A 17,541-nucleotide genomic window follows, 5' to 3' on the forward strand; every position below is an offset into this window, starting at 1 on the left:
TACTTACGCGATCTAACCCAAACAAAAAAAAACCTTCATTACGAATAATATTGGTCGCGAAAGCCTACACGTGTTCACCTGAGATACTCCCTAACAGCTCCCGGCCCCAACAGCGTGTGCAAGGCTTACATGACGTCTACTATAACTAATTACGTTTGGCTGGTGTTAGACTGATGGAGGTTTACGGAGTGAATGTGTGGGGGGGGGCGCGAGAGGCTGTGAATAGATAAGGGCACGGATGGGAAAGCAGCACGGAGCGAAAGGTTGGGTGGGTGGGGAGGGTGAAGGGGAGGGGTGGGGGAGTGGGAAGGAGGGGGGAGCCGGTGGAGGGGAGTGGGAAGCATCGGGGGGGGGGGGGGGTCAGTGAAATTGGTGTGGCGCGCGTTCGCAGACGTACGCGAGCGCGATTGGAACGGTGGGAAGCGAGGGAGGAGCGTCACGGCATCCGAGGAATCGAGCAGCCGAAGTCGCTTGAATCTTCTCTCTCCATCCCCCACCCCACCTGCTCCTCCCGGCGAGGGCAGAGAGAGGAGCTGCGGCCGCAGGAGAGAGCGAGCGAGCGAGAGGAGAGAGAACGCGGGAGAGAAACAGAGAGAACGAGCTGCGCTTTGCTGGCGTCTCGCTCGCCTCTGGCGGATGCCACCTTAGCCACGATTTGTAAGCCGTGGGGAGCGGAGCGAATAAGATTAATTCGCGAGTGAGATTCCGTGCTTGGAAAGTAGCGACAGAAAATAACCACCCCTCCTTCCTCCTCCTCCTCCCCCCACCTCCCATAAAACGTGCTCCATGGATTTTGGGGGCTGGAGATATCAGTAAGTTTGACGGCGATGTGCTCCGGATTGTTGTTGTTGTTGTGAGTAACATTGCGATTGTGACGTGACCTTGTGACGTTCAATGACCTTGCGAAGAGACACGTTGTTGTTGTTGTTGTTGTTTTTTAATGTGTTGATATCGCGAGAGTAAGCTGTGTGCGCGCGCGCGTGTGTGTGCGTGCGTGCGCCTCGAGGTGCACCTAGCCTGGCACGAGCGTCGTGGTGACGTCGCCGCCACTTAGTGGCGAGCTGCGGTTATGGTTGTTGTTGTTGTTGTCTCTGCGTCTCAGTGTGTTTGCTGCTTGCATCATTCAGCGCGCGCCCGCGTCAAAGGCCGCGTCTTATTTTACGCAACGTTATCAGAGGCGCGTTTCAATTGCAGGTTACGTGCGTCTTGCTTAAATATTGCCCAATGAAGCGAATGGTGATTGTCATTCGTTAAGTAAATACGCCACCATTTGAATTCAATTCCAATTATATTTCGACTATAATTATTAAAGTGTGATCAGTTGTAGTTTCCTCCCCCCTCCAAAATGTGGGAAACATTCTCTACCACTCTGTGTGTGTGGTTTAGTCAGCATGTGTGTATGTACACACCTCAGCACATTCGTCAATAACACCGTGGCCTCAACGGAAATATATCAAACAAGCGACGTTTCGGGCAACGGCGCTTCTTCATAGCATCACAGTGCTGCGTAGCACTGCGCGTTTTGTGAAAGTGAGTTTGTGTTCATCGCGCGTGCTCGCTAAACGGCACTTTGCCCCGTAGGCTGTGAAAGGCTACACGGGAGATCTTTCTCGTTGTGTGTGTGTTTTCAGAGAACGGGTTATATTGCGTCACTGGGTAAAGTCGCAGTAGATTAAGAGCCACTAACTTTCATTGATTCTCAGCCGCTCATCTTTTAGATTTTTTTCCCCCCAATTGCCCCACTCTGTTGCCAGCATATATACATTGAAGATGGTGCATGCATGAATAGTCTACAGCTTTGTATGTATATGTGTATGCACGTCCTTTGTATGTGTGTGTGTGTGTCACATATGGTCGACTCAGCCTCAAATGAGTACCTGGTGCGATGTGTAAACATCGCCACTAGGGAGACAAATGCAGCCGGGCGTGGTGTTGGCCACCCACCCCTTCGTGTGCCGTGCCGGCCTTTATAGGTGCTCGCTAACAGCACTTGCCCCTACAGTCTGTTAAGGCTATACGGGGAGTTTTGTCTTTGTGTCACATATGAGCGCACCTGTATGTGAATGTGTGTGCTGGCCACCCACCCCCTCGTGTACCGTGCCGGCCTTCATAGGTGCTCGCTAACAGCACTTGCCCCAACAGTCTCTTCAGGCTAAACGGAAGAACACGTTGATTCCTTGTAAAAGGTTTCAGTTTTGTCTTTTAACATTTTAACGCCTATTTTGTTTCCAGAAAAAAGGGGAAAAAACCTATTCTCATATACGGAGGATCTTTGTCTTTGTGGAAATGTTATTTTGCCGCGCCCCATGTGTTGACGACGCTGGGTCTGTGCTCGGGCGCAGGGTCTCTGTCTCTCAGAGCTAAAACAAAACGCGCGTGTCAATAACACCGCGCTACAAAGAACACGAGTCATATATATACGTCGATTTAATAGACATCGACACTGGGTGAATGTCCAGAGAGTAAGACATCGCCGGGCAGTCAAATATGTGCAGCGAAGAAGAGACACTGCCCGGCAAGTCACGTGCGACTATTGTGTCCTGTTGTTGTTGTTTTTTCTGTTGTTTGGTTCACGCTTGCCAACGCAGTCTCACCAAATGTGTTGTCTCAGAGCCGCTCTCTGGCAGCCAGGCTCCGTAACTCAGCTCGGGTTTTGTTCCTGCTCGCGTCGTCTGGGAAGGCGCACACATATAGTCCAGCACTGTGCACGCGGGGTTGGCGTATCGCGCAGTGATTGATCTGGGTGACACCTCCGCACCCCTCTCGCAGTTGCACGGTTGCCGATAGTTGACAGTGCGTCAAGCGAGTTGATCACCTATTCGTGCTGAATGTTATTTGCTCGTGTTATTCTCTCGTACGCGTGCAGGTTTCCTCTGGGCACTCCGGTTGCCTCTCCCATGTAAAGGGGAGCCGCGGTGACGAGATGTTAACTACCTCGCCTGGTGTGCAGGAGGTCGCGGGTTCGATGCTGACCCTTACGCCTGTATATTTTGGAGTTTGCCTGTCTCTCTCTATCCGTGGTCGTGTGGATTTTTTTTCTCCGGGTCCTCCGGTTTTTCCCTCCACATTTAGAATGGACATCACGCGTTCAGTGTTTGACTGCTACAAATGTCCACGTGATAAGCCACTTCGTTGAGCTAGAATTTGTGGCGATATAGCTCAGTGGACCTCACCTGGTAAAATAAAATGAAAACGATTGTTGAGTTTAATTCACAGTCTAAAATCATTATTCGTGGATTTGCCTTTCGTCTCATCACGGAAGCTCACATACATCGCCGTGAAACCCGGAGCCGGCCGTGCGGAAACGCCACGATTACTGCGAGCGGGCCGGTGTCCCACCGATTATCTCGCTCGCCTGCCGAGGGAACGCATTTCACCGGTTGGCTGGGTCAAATCCCATCTCCCTTCATTAAAGCCCGCGGGCGTTGATGTTGATTTCCATCATTTTGCCCATTTGCTCATATTGAGCCGGAGTCATTTGACGGGTCACCGAAAATTCCACTTGCGCCCTCGTCGTAAATCCGGGCGCGGGCCGCATCCATTAAAAAAATTTGTGTGAAACGCTCCTTAAATTTGCGTCTCGTTAATAGCCCCACAACGTGTGCCCCGTGGCTGCTTTCTAGGGCCCGGCTGACGCATTGGGCTTGTCACCGGCGTCAGCTGCCGCCGTGTTTTATGAGGATATGTCGGTGTTTTTTGTCCCCCCCCCCCACCTTCCCGAGGGGGCCCCTAGCCCAGAATAAGTCGAGGTTAGTTGTGCAGGTTGGTCCCTAATAAGCCTGATTTTGGACGTTTAGTGGCCTCTTGCGGGGCACTTAGTTGCGCGCGCGCGAGCATCGCTGCCGCGTATTAAAGTGCACCCCAAAAATAAATCACGAGTCACGAGACGATTGATTAAACAAAACGAATGAAATGCATCGCGGGCAAGCACGTGGAAACCCACGTATAAAAATGTGCACTCTCGTAAATTGCTTCTCACGACGCACGATGGCCCCGCCCATCGGAAGGTTGCGATTGCGAATCCTGACTCTTGGGAGAGTTGAGTCAGCACCATCACATCCCTCCTCCAGAATCGATACAACGAATGCCACTTTGTCGAGCAGTCAACAGTGGCTGTCCCAATTGATGACACTCGTCCCCTGCCATTGGAACGTGGGGAATTCCACCACTGGATCTGCACGGCGCCACTGTGGCGAGATGTTAACTACCTCGCCAGGTATACAAGATGGTCGTGGGTTCGATCCCGATCCCTGACACCTGTATATTTGGAGTTTGCATGTCTCTCTCGCAGCGATTGCGTGGATCTTTCTCCGGGTCCTCCGGTTTATCTCTCCACAGTTAGAAATGTGCGTTTAAAGTATTTGGCTGCTATACATTTCCACAAAAGCCACGTCGTTGAGCTATCATTTGTGGCCAGGTCGCTTCTGAAAATGAGCTCTATAGCTCAATGGGCCTTACCTGGTAAAGTACAACATCGTTTAGTTTTTATTATTTAAGATGAGCAACCAAAGCCTCACTGGTCGTTTGAGCAGGAATTCACTTTTATGCGACGTAGCTCCCACAATAACGAAAATGTGTTTGAATCGTTACTTGTATGAGTCCAATGGCGCGCATACCTGCATTGCAAATTGGAGTGGTGGCGGATGGACCTCCAAGACACCCACTTGCAATGCTACGAGGAGACCTGTAGGGGGCAGTAGAACAAGTAGGTGTGTGGCCTAAGTTGTCATTTACTTGAGCGGTCTGCTGTTGTCCAATTAGTTTTTCCTCTGGGTGCTTCCCATTCCTCTCACGCTGGAAAAAAAAAAACCTTTTAAATAATTGGCCAAACGTGTGACTCTTAAATTTCGATTTAAAGCTTTCGTGACTGCAGGGATTCATCTTCTTGGTTCTTTCGGTAAAGTCACGTAGAAGGGAAGTAATAAAATAATAGAAATAAAACATAATAAAATAATTCTCACGACGTTTCGGCCACAACGCAAGCAGCCGTCCTCTTCACCTGAGGACGGCTGCTTGCGTTGTGGCCGAAACGTCGTGAGAATTATTTTATTATGTTTTATTTTTATTATTTTATTACTTCCCTTCTACGTGACATTACCGAAAGAACCAAGAAGACGGTCTGCTGTTGTCCAATTCGTGTTTCCTCTGGGTGCTTCCCATTCCTCTCACGCTGGAAAAAAAACCTTTTAAATAATTGGCCAAACTTGTGACTCTTATTCAAATGAAGAATGAAAATTAAAGGTGAAGGTGCGGGCCTGGCAATGCCTTACTCACGCCACCGCTGGCAGAAGGGTCTCCACCCGACGGAGCTCTAGAGAGAGACCCTTTAAGAGGTACTTAGGTCTACTCTTCCACGCCGACCAGACGTCTTGGCAAAGGCGGGAGGACCCACACTTGACCCCACCGTTTGCTCCGATTAGCACGGTCGTTCGGCCGCGTACAATGCGAAATAAGTTCATGCATACATACGCTACGACACCACACACAACCTGCCAATCTACCAGAGGTGTGGACTCGAGTCATGTGACTTGGACTCGAGTCAGACTCGAGTCATGAATTTGATGACTTGCGACTCGACTTGGACTTGCATAACAATGACTTTGTCCCACCTATGAGATGTGGACTCGAGTCATGTGACTTGGACTCGAGTCAGACTCGAGTCATGAATTTGATGACTTGCGACTCGACTTGGACTTGCATAACAATGACTTTGTCCCACCTCTGCAATCTACTCATACTCACTGCACCAGATTGGGTTAAATGATGACGTCACCGTGCTGCTGCTCTATTTAAGACCGGGAGCAAGTGGAGGGCTTCACCATTCTGGCAAATTGCCCGATGATGCTGGATGATGTAATTACGAGCGAAACGTCGTACTCAAAAACTGTAAATGATGTTGATTCACTCTTCAACACACCGGTGGGCTAAAGTGGTGAACTATTTGTTTTTTGTAAACGTGACACTTTTTTTACTGTCTAGCCCGTGTCGGGTGGTGGAGGGTTACAACACATTTATAAATAACGCGATCTAACCCAAAAACGTTTATTATGAATAATATCGGTTGCGAAAGCCTACACGTGTTAAACTGCCAATCTACTACCCGCGGTTGTATCCATTTGTACTTCTAGGCTTGCAGAGGTGGTTGGGGGATATTTAAGAACGGCCCCGCCGTTTTTTAACGACCGTACCGGAAGATTAAATTGAACTAGCGAACTCTGGAGTGCAAGCCCAGTGCGATAACCAATGCACCATGGAAGCATCCAAATAATCATCATACTTATATTAAAACCAATCGATGCTTCGAGTTTCCTGGCTGGCTGCTGGTTGGGTTCCTCTCCCCTTGCCTGGTGTGCAGGAGGACATGGGTTCGATTCTGACCCTGACGACGCCTGTTGTTTTTTTGAAGTATGCGTGTCTCTCTCATTCTCTCTCTTTCCCCGTGGTCGCGTGGATTTTTCTCCGGGTCCTCCGGTTTTTCACTCTACATTGAGAAAGGCGTGTTTAGAGGAGAGTGTTTGCCTGCTATAAAATTCCACGTAATAAGCCACTTCATTGGGCTATCATTTGTGGCCAGGTCGCTTCTGAAAAAAGAGCTATACAGCTCAGTGGGCCTTACCTGCTAAAATAAGAATCGTTTATATATTTTTTATAGTTTCAGTTGAACAATAACTCTACTGTTAATGGATGCGGGGCCGTTGCCTCTGTAACTCGCCGGGTAACCTGATAAATGGGACAAATAAAATTGATTTGAATTGGCACAAGAAGACGTTGGGAAAAATACGCGTAATAACCACAACAACAACAATTTTAGATAACGACACCAAAGAGATGGGAGTAACAAATACGGAAGAATGACGCAGTTTATTTGAAATCCTATTCACGTAATTCATTGACCAGAATGCTATTTTAAATCCTCGAGAAAATATGTTTAAAAAACTCACAATACATATTATAATAGAGGTTTGATGAAGATAGCTGTAATTACTGGCGAAACGTCGTACTCAGATTGTAAATGTTGTGGCTTGGCTCTCCAACACACCGGTGTGCTGTACTAGTATACTACACTATATACGACACTACTATACACTACACTATACACTACACTATGAAATATACTACTATACACTACACGATACACTACACTACTATACACTACACTATACACTACACTATACACTACTATACACTACACTATACACTCCACTACTATACACTACACTATACACTACTATACACTACACTATATACGACACTACTATACACTACACTATACACTACACTATGAAATATATTACTATACACTACACGATACCCTACACTATACAGTATACTACACTATACACTACTATACACAATACACTACATTATGCACTAGTGCTGTCCTAGTATACTACACTACACTATACACTACACTATACACTACACTATACACTACACTACTATACACTACACTACTATACACTACACTATACACTACACTATACACTACACTACAATACACTACACTATACACTAGTGCTTTACTAGTGACTAATTGGCCACGTTCTGTTAACGTGACAACCCTTACTAGTTGGCTGTGTCGGGTGGTGGCGGGTTTTAACAACACATTTATATATTTACGCGATCTCACCCCCAAAAAAACCTCTTATGGATGATATTGGTCGCGAAAGCCGACGTGTTAATACATATTATCTTGGCATTTTATTATTATATTTTATTTAAAGCAGATTGGTGCTCTGCGTCCATGGTGGTTGTGAGAAGAGCATGACAATGAAAAGTAGTCTCCTGTTTCCCGTTGCGGAACGACGGGTTCTCTGCTCGTTATATTATGAATCATTATTATTAGAAGAAGAAGATGTATTATCACTTGAAGGGCTAAGCTCTTTTAGAATCAGGACCCTGGCTGGCAGAGAGCGGCTCTGAGACAACATTTGATAAGACTGCGTTGGCAGTGGTGCGCAAGCGTTGACAACGACATGGAGAACAACAACAACAACAAACCCAACGCATTGGTTGAAAATGTAACCAATAGGCAGGACATGATTTTATTCAAATTTACTGCACAAATTATCAGAATATTTATTGCTACTGGAGGATGAATCCGATCAGCTACAAAGATATTTTTTTCACAGATGTCTCATCTGGTGCAACAGGGTCAGGACGTTACAACAAATATCGAGTGACACCAGCGAAAATAAAATAAAACCAAACTTTTACTTTTAACCAGGTAAGGCCCACTGAGCAAAAAAGCTTTTTTTCAGAAGCGACCTGGCCATCAGAATTGACGGCGCAACGAAGCGGCTTTCATCACGTGAGAAATTTAGAGCAGCCAAACACTCTGACCGCGTGATGCTGCTTCTAAACGTGGACGCAAAAAAACAGAAGACCCGGAGAAAATGCCACGCGACCACGGGAAGACAGAGAGAGTGAGAGAGAGAGAGGCACGCAAACTCCAAATATACAACAGGCGTCAGGGTCGCGGATCGAACGCACAACCTCCTTGTACACCAGGCGAGGGAGTTAACATCTCGCCACCGTTTCGCACTTTCCACACGAGCCAGCGACAGCCCCCCCCCCCCCTCTCGCTACTGAACGTCAGCTCGACAGCAAACGAGAGGCGGGCGGAGGAGGTCGTTCGGCTGTGTTGGGGGGGGGGGGGTCTTTACTGGCTGCCGTGGCTCGCCTGTGCGATTGTGCCAGAGCCCTCCACCCTCCCACCACCCACCACTCCCACGGGAGTCCTCACAGCGCGAGCTGACGCTTGTCCTGCCTCGGGGAGGAGTATTAACCTGCGGGGCGGCGTGGGGCTTACAGCCACGTGTGTTCGACACGGATCCCGTCTCATCATCCTCCTCTTTGGTCGGACGACTCGAATGTCCCCTCGTTTTTAATCAATGCGCGCGTCTTTCCTTCTCACCTGCTCTGACACTCACCTGCTCGTACCCTCACCTGCTCTTACACTCACCTGCTCTGACACTCACCTGCTCTGACACTCACCTGCTCTGACACTCACCTGCTCTGACACTCACCTGCTCTTACACTCACCTGCTCTTACACTCACCTGCTCTGACACTCACCTGCTCTGACACTCACCTGCTCTGACACTCACCTGCTCTTACACTCACCTGCTCTGACACTCACCTGCTCTTACACTCACCTGCTCTGACACTCACCTGCTCTTACACTCACCTGCTCTGACACTCACCTGCTCTTACACTCACCTGCTCTGACACTCACCTGCTCTTACACTCACCTGCTCTGACACTCACCTGCTCTTACACTCACCTGCTCTTACACTCACATGCTCTGACACTCACCTGCTCTGACAGTCACCTGCTCTGACACTCACCTGCTCTTACACTCACCTGCTCTTACACTCACCTGCTCTGACACTCACCTGCTCTTACACTCACCTGCTCTGACACTCACCTGCTCTTACACTCACCTGCTCTGACACTCACCTGCTCTGACACTCACCTGCTCTGACACTCACCTGCTCTTACACTCACCTGCTCTGACACTCACCTGCTCTTACACTCACCTGCTCTGACACTCACCTGCTCTTACACTCACCTGCTCTGACACTCACCTGCTCTTACACTCACCTGCTCTGACACTCACCTGCTCTTACACTCACCTGCTCTTACACTCACATGCTCTGACACTCACCTGCTCTGACACTCACCTGCTCTTACACTCACCTGCTCTTACACTCACCTGCTCTGACACTCACCTGCTCTGACACTCACCTGCTCTTACACTCACCTGCTCTTACACTCACCTGCTCTGACACTCACCTGCTCTGACACTCACCTGCTCTTACACTCACCTGCTCTGTCACTCACCTGCTCTGACACTCACCTGCTCTTACACTCACCTGCTCTTACACTCACCTGCTCTGACACTCACCTGCTCTGTCACTCACCTGCTCTTACACTCACCTGCTCTTACACTCACCTGCTCTGACACTCACCTGCTCTTACACTCACCTACTCTGTCACTCACCTGCTCTGACACTCACCTGCTCTTACACTCACCTGCTCTTACACTCACCTGCTCTGACACTCACCTGCTCTTACACTCACCTGCTCTTACACTCACCTGCTCTGACACTCACCTGCTCTGACACTCACCTGCTCTGACACTCACCTGCTCTTACACTCACCTGCTCTGACACTCACCTGCTCTGACACTCACCTGCTCTTACACTCACCTGCTCTGACACTCACCTGCTCTTACATTCACCTGCTCTGACACTCACCTGCTCTTAGACTCACTCACCCATTCAAAAACGCAACCTTGATTTATTCTGGAGGAATCCGATGCGCTATGAAGCTCTTTTTTTCACGAATGTCCAGCAGGGGGGTGGGTCAGAAAATGTCAACAACAAACAGCACAAACACACGGTACAAGTGCAAAGTGGAGGAAAGGTAAACAAATTACACGAACAAACTGAAACTTATTATTTTACCAGGTGAAGCCCACTGAGCTATTAGCGTATTTTTTCGAAGCGACCTGGCCACAAATGATAACTCGACGATGTGGCTCATCACGTGGACATTCATAGCAGCCAAATATTCTAAACAATATCAAGGGCACGTTTTTTAATGTTTGTGCACGTCTTCCTTCTTACGTGCTCACCTGCTCAGCCGCTCACCGTCTCACCCTCCCACCCATTTCACCCATTTCACCCATTCACCCTTTCACCCACTCGCATGCTCTTTCGCTCACCCATTCACCCACTCACTACACTCACCGATTCACTTCCCATCGATTCACGTGGCTCTTTCACTCATACCGACTCAGTTACTCGCCGGATTCGCCGGTGCAGATGCAAATTGTCAGCCGAGCTGCTATCTGCCCCGTGCGCCCCCTTATCCACGCCGTGCGTTGAGGTGCTTCATTCCCCGTGCAATTTGTTCGTCTGCATGCATAATGTGAGATCAAGGCACGGAGAGAGATGCCTCTGTGGCCCGACAAAAGATTGCCCGTGTAAGCTTTCAACAGACTGTTGGGGCAAGTGCTGTTAGCGAGTAGCACCTATGAAGGCCGGCACGGCACACGAGGGGGTGGGTGGCCAGCATCACGCCCGGCCGCCTTTGTCTCCCCAGTGACGATGTTTACTACACACCGCACCAGGTGTTCATTTGAGGCTGAGTCGAGTTAGGGGAGGCCCAGATAATCGCTATCACTGTGATTGGGAATCGAACTCAGATCGCCGGGTTCGTAACGCAGCGCGCCAACTGCTACACCACCGCTCCCCACACACACACACACGATTTGGTTATTCAACGAATGGGCTATTTTTTTGTAATACTCTAAATAGACCCCGACCCGAACATATACAGCGTCCTTGTTAATAAATCAAGTCCTGCTCCATATAAGTATGTATCGCACGTCTTAAAGGATTACTCGGGGAATACCATTATCTGGGAATTTTAATAGCCTATGGATCATACAAGAGGGTTCAGACAACCCCCCCCCCACCCCTTGGGACTTTTGGGTGGAGGGGAAATAAATAATCATACAAACAGCAGCCAGGAATGTGCCAGTGTTTCTTGATTTAATTGGTACTCGGGTAGCCACCCACGAGTGTAGATGAACGGGGACGCGGTGGGGCACCGTAGCTTTAGGCTGCGGTGAGCGGGGCAACCAGCTCCACCATGAGCCGAATTGCGTTTTGTTTGTTTGTTTAACGTCAGCCAACACACCGATTACCTTCTAATATGATTCCTCACTATTAAGATTGGGATTTTTGTTTTGTTTCCAACCGTAGAGTTTGTCAATGGTTCTTCTGTATCTGCGTTGGGTCTTTTTGCCGTCCCCCTACTCTGTATTCTCCCGTACGACATATCGCGAGCCATAAACACCCAGTCGTTCGTAAAGGTTGAAGGCGGTATAGTACTATGGTAATAGAGCAAGTGCAGAATCACTGAACCGGTTCTTCTGTGTCTGCGTTGGGTCTTTTTGCCGTCCCCCGACTCTGTATTCTCCCGTACGACAAATCGCGAGCCATAAACACCCAGTCGTTCGTAAAGGTTGAAGGCGGTATAGTACTATAGCAATAGAGCAAGTGCAGAATCACTGAACCGGAATTGATAGCTTGAAAGCATTTAGCGCGGGGCCCTTGAAAGTGCGTTGCCCGTAGCATATGCAGCTACTCGTGCTCCTACGATAATCCGGCACTTGTCGGAGGCCGCACGATAGACCACCAGAGGCTGCCAGAGACCCACGGGGCCTTGCAATGAAGAACACTTCGCTCCGTCGGTCGTATGGGTCGCGTGCCCCCTCGCCCAGTAAAGCTGCTCAGTAAAGCCACAAGGGAGGCCGAACCACGTCTGATAAGTACAGCGGTGTAACGCGTGTGCCTCGCAGCAAAAATGGGCTGGGTTCATTTCCAGACTCGGGCACCTTTCTTCGTGGAAGAAAGGTGCCCGAGTCTGAATGGTGGATTCCCTTAAATGGGTTTTATCATTGGGTTTTTAATGAGGTTTTTGTTAAATAGGTTTTTGCTCCGGGTGTCACCCCATAGCTCGCACAACATCCAGTGTTGACTGTTGTTGGCCAAAAGCGATGGAAACGTGAACGTGCGAATTACTCATTTGGGATTGCGCGTCACAACATCGCCTCCTATTGCGAACAATTGGCAAGGACCCTCCTGAAATATGTGATTAAATTAAAATATAAAGTAAGTCTTGAGAATCAGTCGGGCTTTCGTAATTAAATAAGCGCCGCAATAATCGTAATAATTTCGTATTCTCCCCCCCCCCCCTTTAGTCGCATGGGCATATAATGTGCCCGGTTCGATTGGAGAGGGTGATGCAGGATTTGTGGAACACCGTTTTGTTAATTCCCCCACGTGCCTCGGCTTAAATTGCACAACCCCGGCCATCGATCGGGAATTGCGCAAATGGAGAGAATCTTAAATGCGTTGTGACTCCGGCGAGAGGGAGAGAAGCGGCGGAATGAGGAGTCGTCGTGCACGATTCGAGATGTGTGCGTCGCCAACTTATAATTTATGCTTTAGACCAGCCAGACGACACAACGGTTGAGCAGCTGGAAGATTGCGACGTTCATATCCTGCTTTGGGGGTTGACTAAGCCCCATTATCCCACCAGAGTTGGTGAAATGAGTCTCACTTTGTGGAGAAGTCAACAGTGGTTGTCATTTGGTTTACGCTCGTCCCTGCCATGGTAATGTGGAATTTCCACCACTGACTGAGGGCTGTTAACAGGATATGAGTAGCGATGCTTCAATGCTCGTTTGCGCAATAATTCACTTTCTTTACTCCGGTATATAAACTATGCCCAAGCGTTGGACGTTGCATTTGTTTATTTTGCGTTTAACCGCAAATCGCTGGTTCAAAGCCTGCATTGCGTCTGGGATGTTGTTGTTATTCAATTACCATGATGATCATGAGATGCTGAAGCAGCTTTCTACTTCTCTAAAACCACAGAAAACCCTGCCAACACATTATCTGATCACGTTCCTCCCCGAAAAAAAAAACCGTCGCTATATTACCGCTGCATTGCTCACGCGAATACAACAATGGCTTTATTTATTTATTCTAAATCAGCGTAATTGTGTCCGCTCGATTGCGATCTGCATGGCGCGAATGAGACGAAGCGAGCGTTGTGGCGTAACGCAGGTCGCTCCTGCTGCTGCTGCCGATACCGCCGATGCCGCGCGCGCGCTCGTGCGCGTGTCCGTGCGCGCGCGCGTGCGTGCGCGTGCGTCAGAGTTTGCCTCCGCGCGCGCGCTTCGCCTGTCGTCTTACATTCCGATCTCATTCGTCTCTCCCGGCTCGCGCCCCCCCCCCCTTCGTCCGCGCGATCACGGGTCCCGCGCGCGCGCACCCGACCGCGCCCGCGCGCGCGCGCTCGCTCGGTCACGCGGGACGGCCCCACCCGAGAGCGCTCCACCACCCCCCCCCCGAAGCCGCCTGCCACCCCTCCACCCACCCACACCACGTGGTCGAGCGGGCAGCCCTATTTCCCTGGCGTTATTGCACAAAAGTAAACAAATGTAAACGAAGAGTCAAAGGGATTTGCTTCACCGGTACTCATAGGCCCGTTCACAGCCCGATAAGCCATTGGTGGAAATTCCACGTTGCTATGACCGGGGTGAATGTCTTGCCTACAGGATGACAACGCTTGACTTCCCTGCAAAGTGGTACTCATCTTATCGACCACAGATACGATGATGGGATGAATTAATCCCTTGCACTCACAATCTTGGCAATTGCGAGCCGCTCGTTCTGCAAGGCAATTTACATTCATTATAGCGCCGAAAGTCTACCCCATCTACAGAAGCTTCACACGAACGTGAAGCAATTAAAATGAAGACATTTAAGCTCCATGCACATCAAACGAATTAATTATTAAGTCTTGACGTGAACAGGAGCAGAGTCTTAATAGCACGGATTTCACATGGAAGAGAATTCCAGACAGCGGTAGCAGAAGGCGAGAAGGAGCGACCTCCCATGGAATGAAGGTTAACTGTGGCCTTTGTAAGAGGTTCTGCCGGCGGAATATAGTGAGATGAGAGAGTAGATGTAGGAGAGTGCGTGGAGGGGAGTGGAGTGAGATGAGAGGTAGGAGAGTGCGTGGAGGGGAGTGGAGTGAGATGAGAGGTAGGAGAGTGCGTGGAGGGGAGTGGAGTGAGATGAGAGGTAGGAGAGTGCGTGGAGGGGAGTGGAGTGAGATGAGAGGTAGGAGAGTGCGTGGAGGGGAGTGGAGTGAGATGAGAGGTAGGAGAGTGCGTGGAGGGGAGTAGAGTGAGATGAGAGGGGAGAGGCAGGAGAGTGAGATGAGAGAGTAGAGTGAGATGAGAGGGGAGAGGTAGGAGAGTGCGTGGAGGGGAGTAGAGTGAGATGAGAGGGGAGAGGTAGGAGAGTGCGTAGAGGGGAGTAGAGTGAGATGAGAGGAGAGAGGTAGGAGAGTGCGTGGAGGGGAGTAGAGTGAGATGAGAGGGCAGAGATAGGAGAGTACGTGGCGGGGAGTAGAGTGAGATGAGAGGGAAACGTATGTAGACAGGGGCAAGAGTATGATGGATTTGAAAAAAGAATCACTGCAATCTTGAAATGTTTGTTTTTCAGTGTAATTGACGAATATTTCGAGTTATTGTTGTTGTTGTTTGTTCAACACTGAAAACGCAGCATTAGCAGCAGCAAGCAGCATGGCCACCAAGTAATGTGTTTATTTGCCCTACTGTATTCCATGAACCCTCATCAAGCCTGCGTTCGGGCGTTGAGAAGAAAGGCATTTGTGGTGAGCGAAACCGAGCTCCCGGGCAGAACGAGAGTGGAAAAATGGCCCAGATTAGCGAGAGCGTTCGGGCCGTTTGGCCTTAATTAGAGCTCTCGCTTTTCGCTCGCTCGCTCTCTTTCTTCCTCTCGCCACGGGGATCAGAATAACTCAAGCGGCCGTGTCCCCGCTCACTCCGCCTCAAGCGAGGCCACTGTAATTACGAGGACAGCACCAACCACACCCCCCCCCCCGTTGCTCCATCCAGCCCCCCCTCACACCCTCAAACAAATGAGGTGCTTCTTCAGCGTCAGCTGCTGGAGCCAGAGATAATACCTAACGCCGGCCAGAGCCGGCAAAATCGTCACGAGGAGACGCGGTGAATCCGAAATGCAAACTGTTACTCGAGTCGGGTTATTTACGCAACGCGTTTGTACATTGTCCGAGATGTCAATTTGTTTTTTTTTGTGTGACGGAAACACTTGCGTGTAACGTGTGGTTTTAGCCTAATTGCGTTGGTGGGGGGGGCTTTCTAATGAGTGCCAAGAGATAACGTTCTTGTAAGCAGACGAAGTGTTTAACCGAAACAAATGACGAGCACGTGCTGTGTGTAAAGTGTGCAGTGGGAGCGGTGTCGGTTTTGCGACTTCGCACTGTGAGCCGAGCGGACGCGAGTTCAATTCCGGTTCAGTGATTCTGCACTTGCTCTATTACCATAGTACTGTACCGCCTTCAACTTTTATGAACGACTAGGTGTATATATATTCTTGGTTCTTTCGGTAAAGTCACGTAGAAGGGAAATAATAAAATAATAAAAATATAAAACAATACAATTCTCATGACGTTTCGATTGCAACAAGCAATCGAAACGTCGTGAGACCTTTAATTCAGTTTTTGGGATTTTTGGAAAGGCCTGACATTAAATCGCATTACGACTGCAAATATTTACACTAAAAAAAATAATCATTCCGACGACGTGTAACAACACTTCGACGCCAATGCCACACGGTATCCACTCGCTCTCGGAGAGAGAGGGAGAAAATAACTCAGGGACACCATGAGGAAACATAGACGAGCAGGAACGCCAGCCAGATGATGAGGCCAGCACTACCAATTAGCCGCGGAACGCCAGCCAGACGATAAGTTGGCTCCACCAAATATCCGCGAACGGCAGCCCGATGATGAGCCGACACCACCAATTAGCCGGGGAACGCCAGCCAGACGATGAGGCTGCACAACCAATTGCCCAAGCTCTGCGGTTCTCCTATACATGAAGCAAGTGCCCGTCAATTCATTGAGCGTTTACACGTGGGAGAAAAGCAAATTACAGCAGAACCCATGAAGGGGAAAGTTTCAAGCTTTCAGCAACAAATGTAGACGGCCCTCCTGAGCTTCCTTTAGTGCTTCCCCAGTGAGCAATGTTCGTATAGCATACTATAGCTAATCCCTGAGAGCACCGCTCAACACACGCACGGACGCACAGATTGGCGCACAGACAAAGATCCCCCGTATAGCCTTCACTGACGTTCGGGGCAAGTACTGTTCGTGAAGCACCTGTTCGGACGGAAACGGCACGCGATATTTTGGAATGTACCTATTTTCAATGGGAAAACGTGGTGTGCATTTGTGTCTTTCCTTCACGTAAAGTCCTGGTTACGAAAGCAAAGTTTGTGGGGTATAACAGCCATTTTCTGTACTTTTGAGGCATAAGCAATTAGTAAATAACACTTACTACCCAGGAACAAAAATCGTGTTACATAGTGAATTAATTATCAAGCCGTAGTTCCTCCTTTGTGGGGGGGGGGGCAGCCCAATCACCCTTGTGACGTAATCATTCTGAAGCCAACCCAAAATGGAGCCTGCATACTGTCAGCATGGCGAGCGGTTGCCAACAATCCCGGATTTGCCGGGAGTCTCTGAATTGGCACCGATATCCGCGGTGACTGTTGAAAGCAAGCCGGGAGATTTCAAAAGGATATTTAAAAATAAAATAATTAATTTCAAAAAACATCTCCCGGTCAGAGTTGGCAACCCTGAGCATCATGATCCACGTGTGAAATGATGTGCTTCCAACTGTCTCTGTGCACCTCTAGAAACTTCTGAAGGAAGGAGCAGGCAGAGACAGGAGATGATGATGATGATAACAATGAATGTATATATAGCTTCGTTCATGCAAAACACAACGCTGTACAAGACAACAGCAATAGAATAAGATGATCAATATCTTGCCCCTCGCAAGACAACACACAGCACACTCAAGATAGAGAATGCAAAACTGAGATAGTTCCAATTTCAC

At 49.1% G+C, this 17,541-nt stretch overlaps 1 protein-coding gene across 5 annotated transcripts in view; it reads left to right on the forward strand.

Annotated features, from left to right (window-relative positions):
- Positions 1-17,541, forward strand: part of LOC144945601 (IQ motif and SEC7 domain-containing protein 1-like) — a 564,126-nt gene that overhangs the window by 404,071 nt on the left and 142,514 nt on the right. The window contains exon 1 of one of the 5 annotated variants that reach the window (XM_078874107.1): positions 393-812. The exons of the other annotated variants lie outside the window; for them this stretch is intronic. Within the exon in view, the coding sequence (XP_078730233.1) occupies positions 787-812 (26 nt within the window). The 5' untranslated portion in view covers positions 393-786. Of the gene's footprint in view, positions 1-392; positions 813-17,541 lie in introns of those variants that run through there. 5 annotated transcript variants of the gene reach the window in all.

The sequence above is a fragment of the Lampetra fluviatilis genome, chromosome 38, assembly GCF_964198595.1.
Source record: "Lampetra fluviatilis chromosome 38, kcLamFluv1.1, whole genome shotgun sequence".
NCBI classification, from domain to species: domain Eukaryota; kingdom Metazoa; phylum Chordata; class Hyperoartia; order Petromyzontiformes; family Petromyzontidae; genus Lampetra; species Lampetra fluviatilis.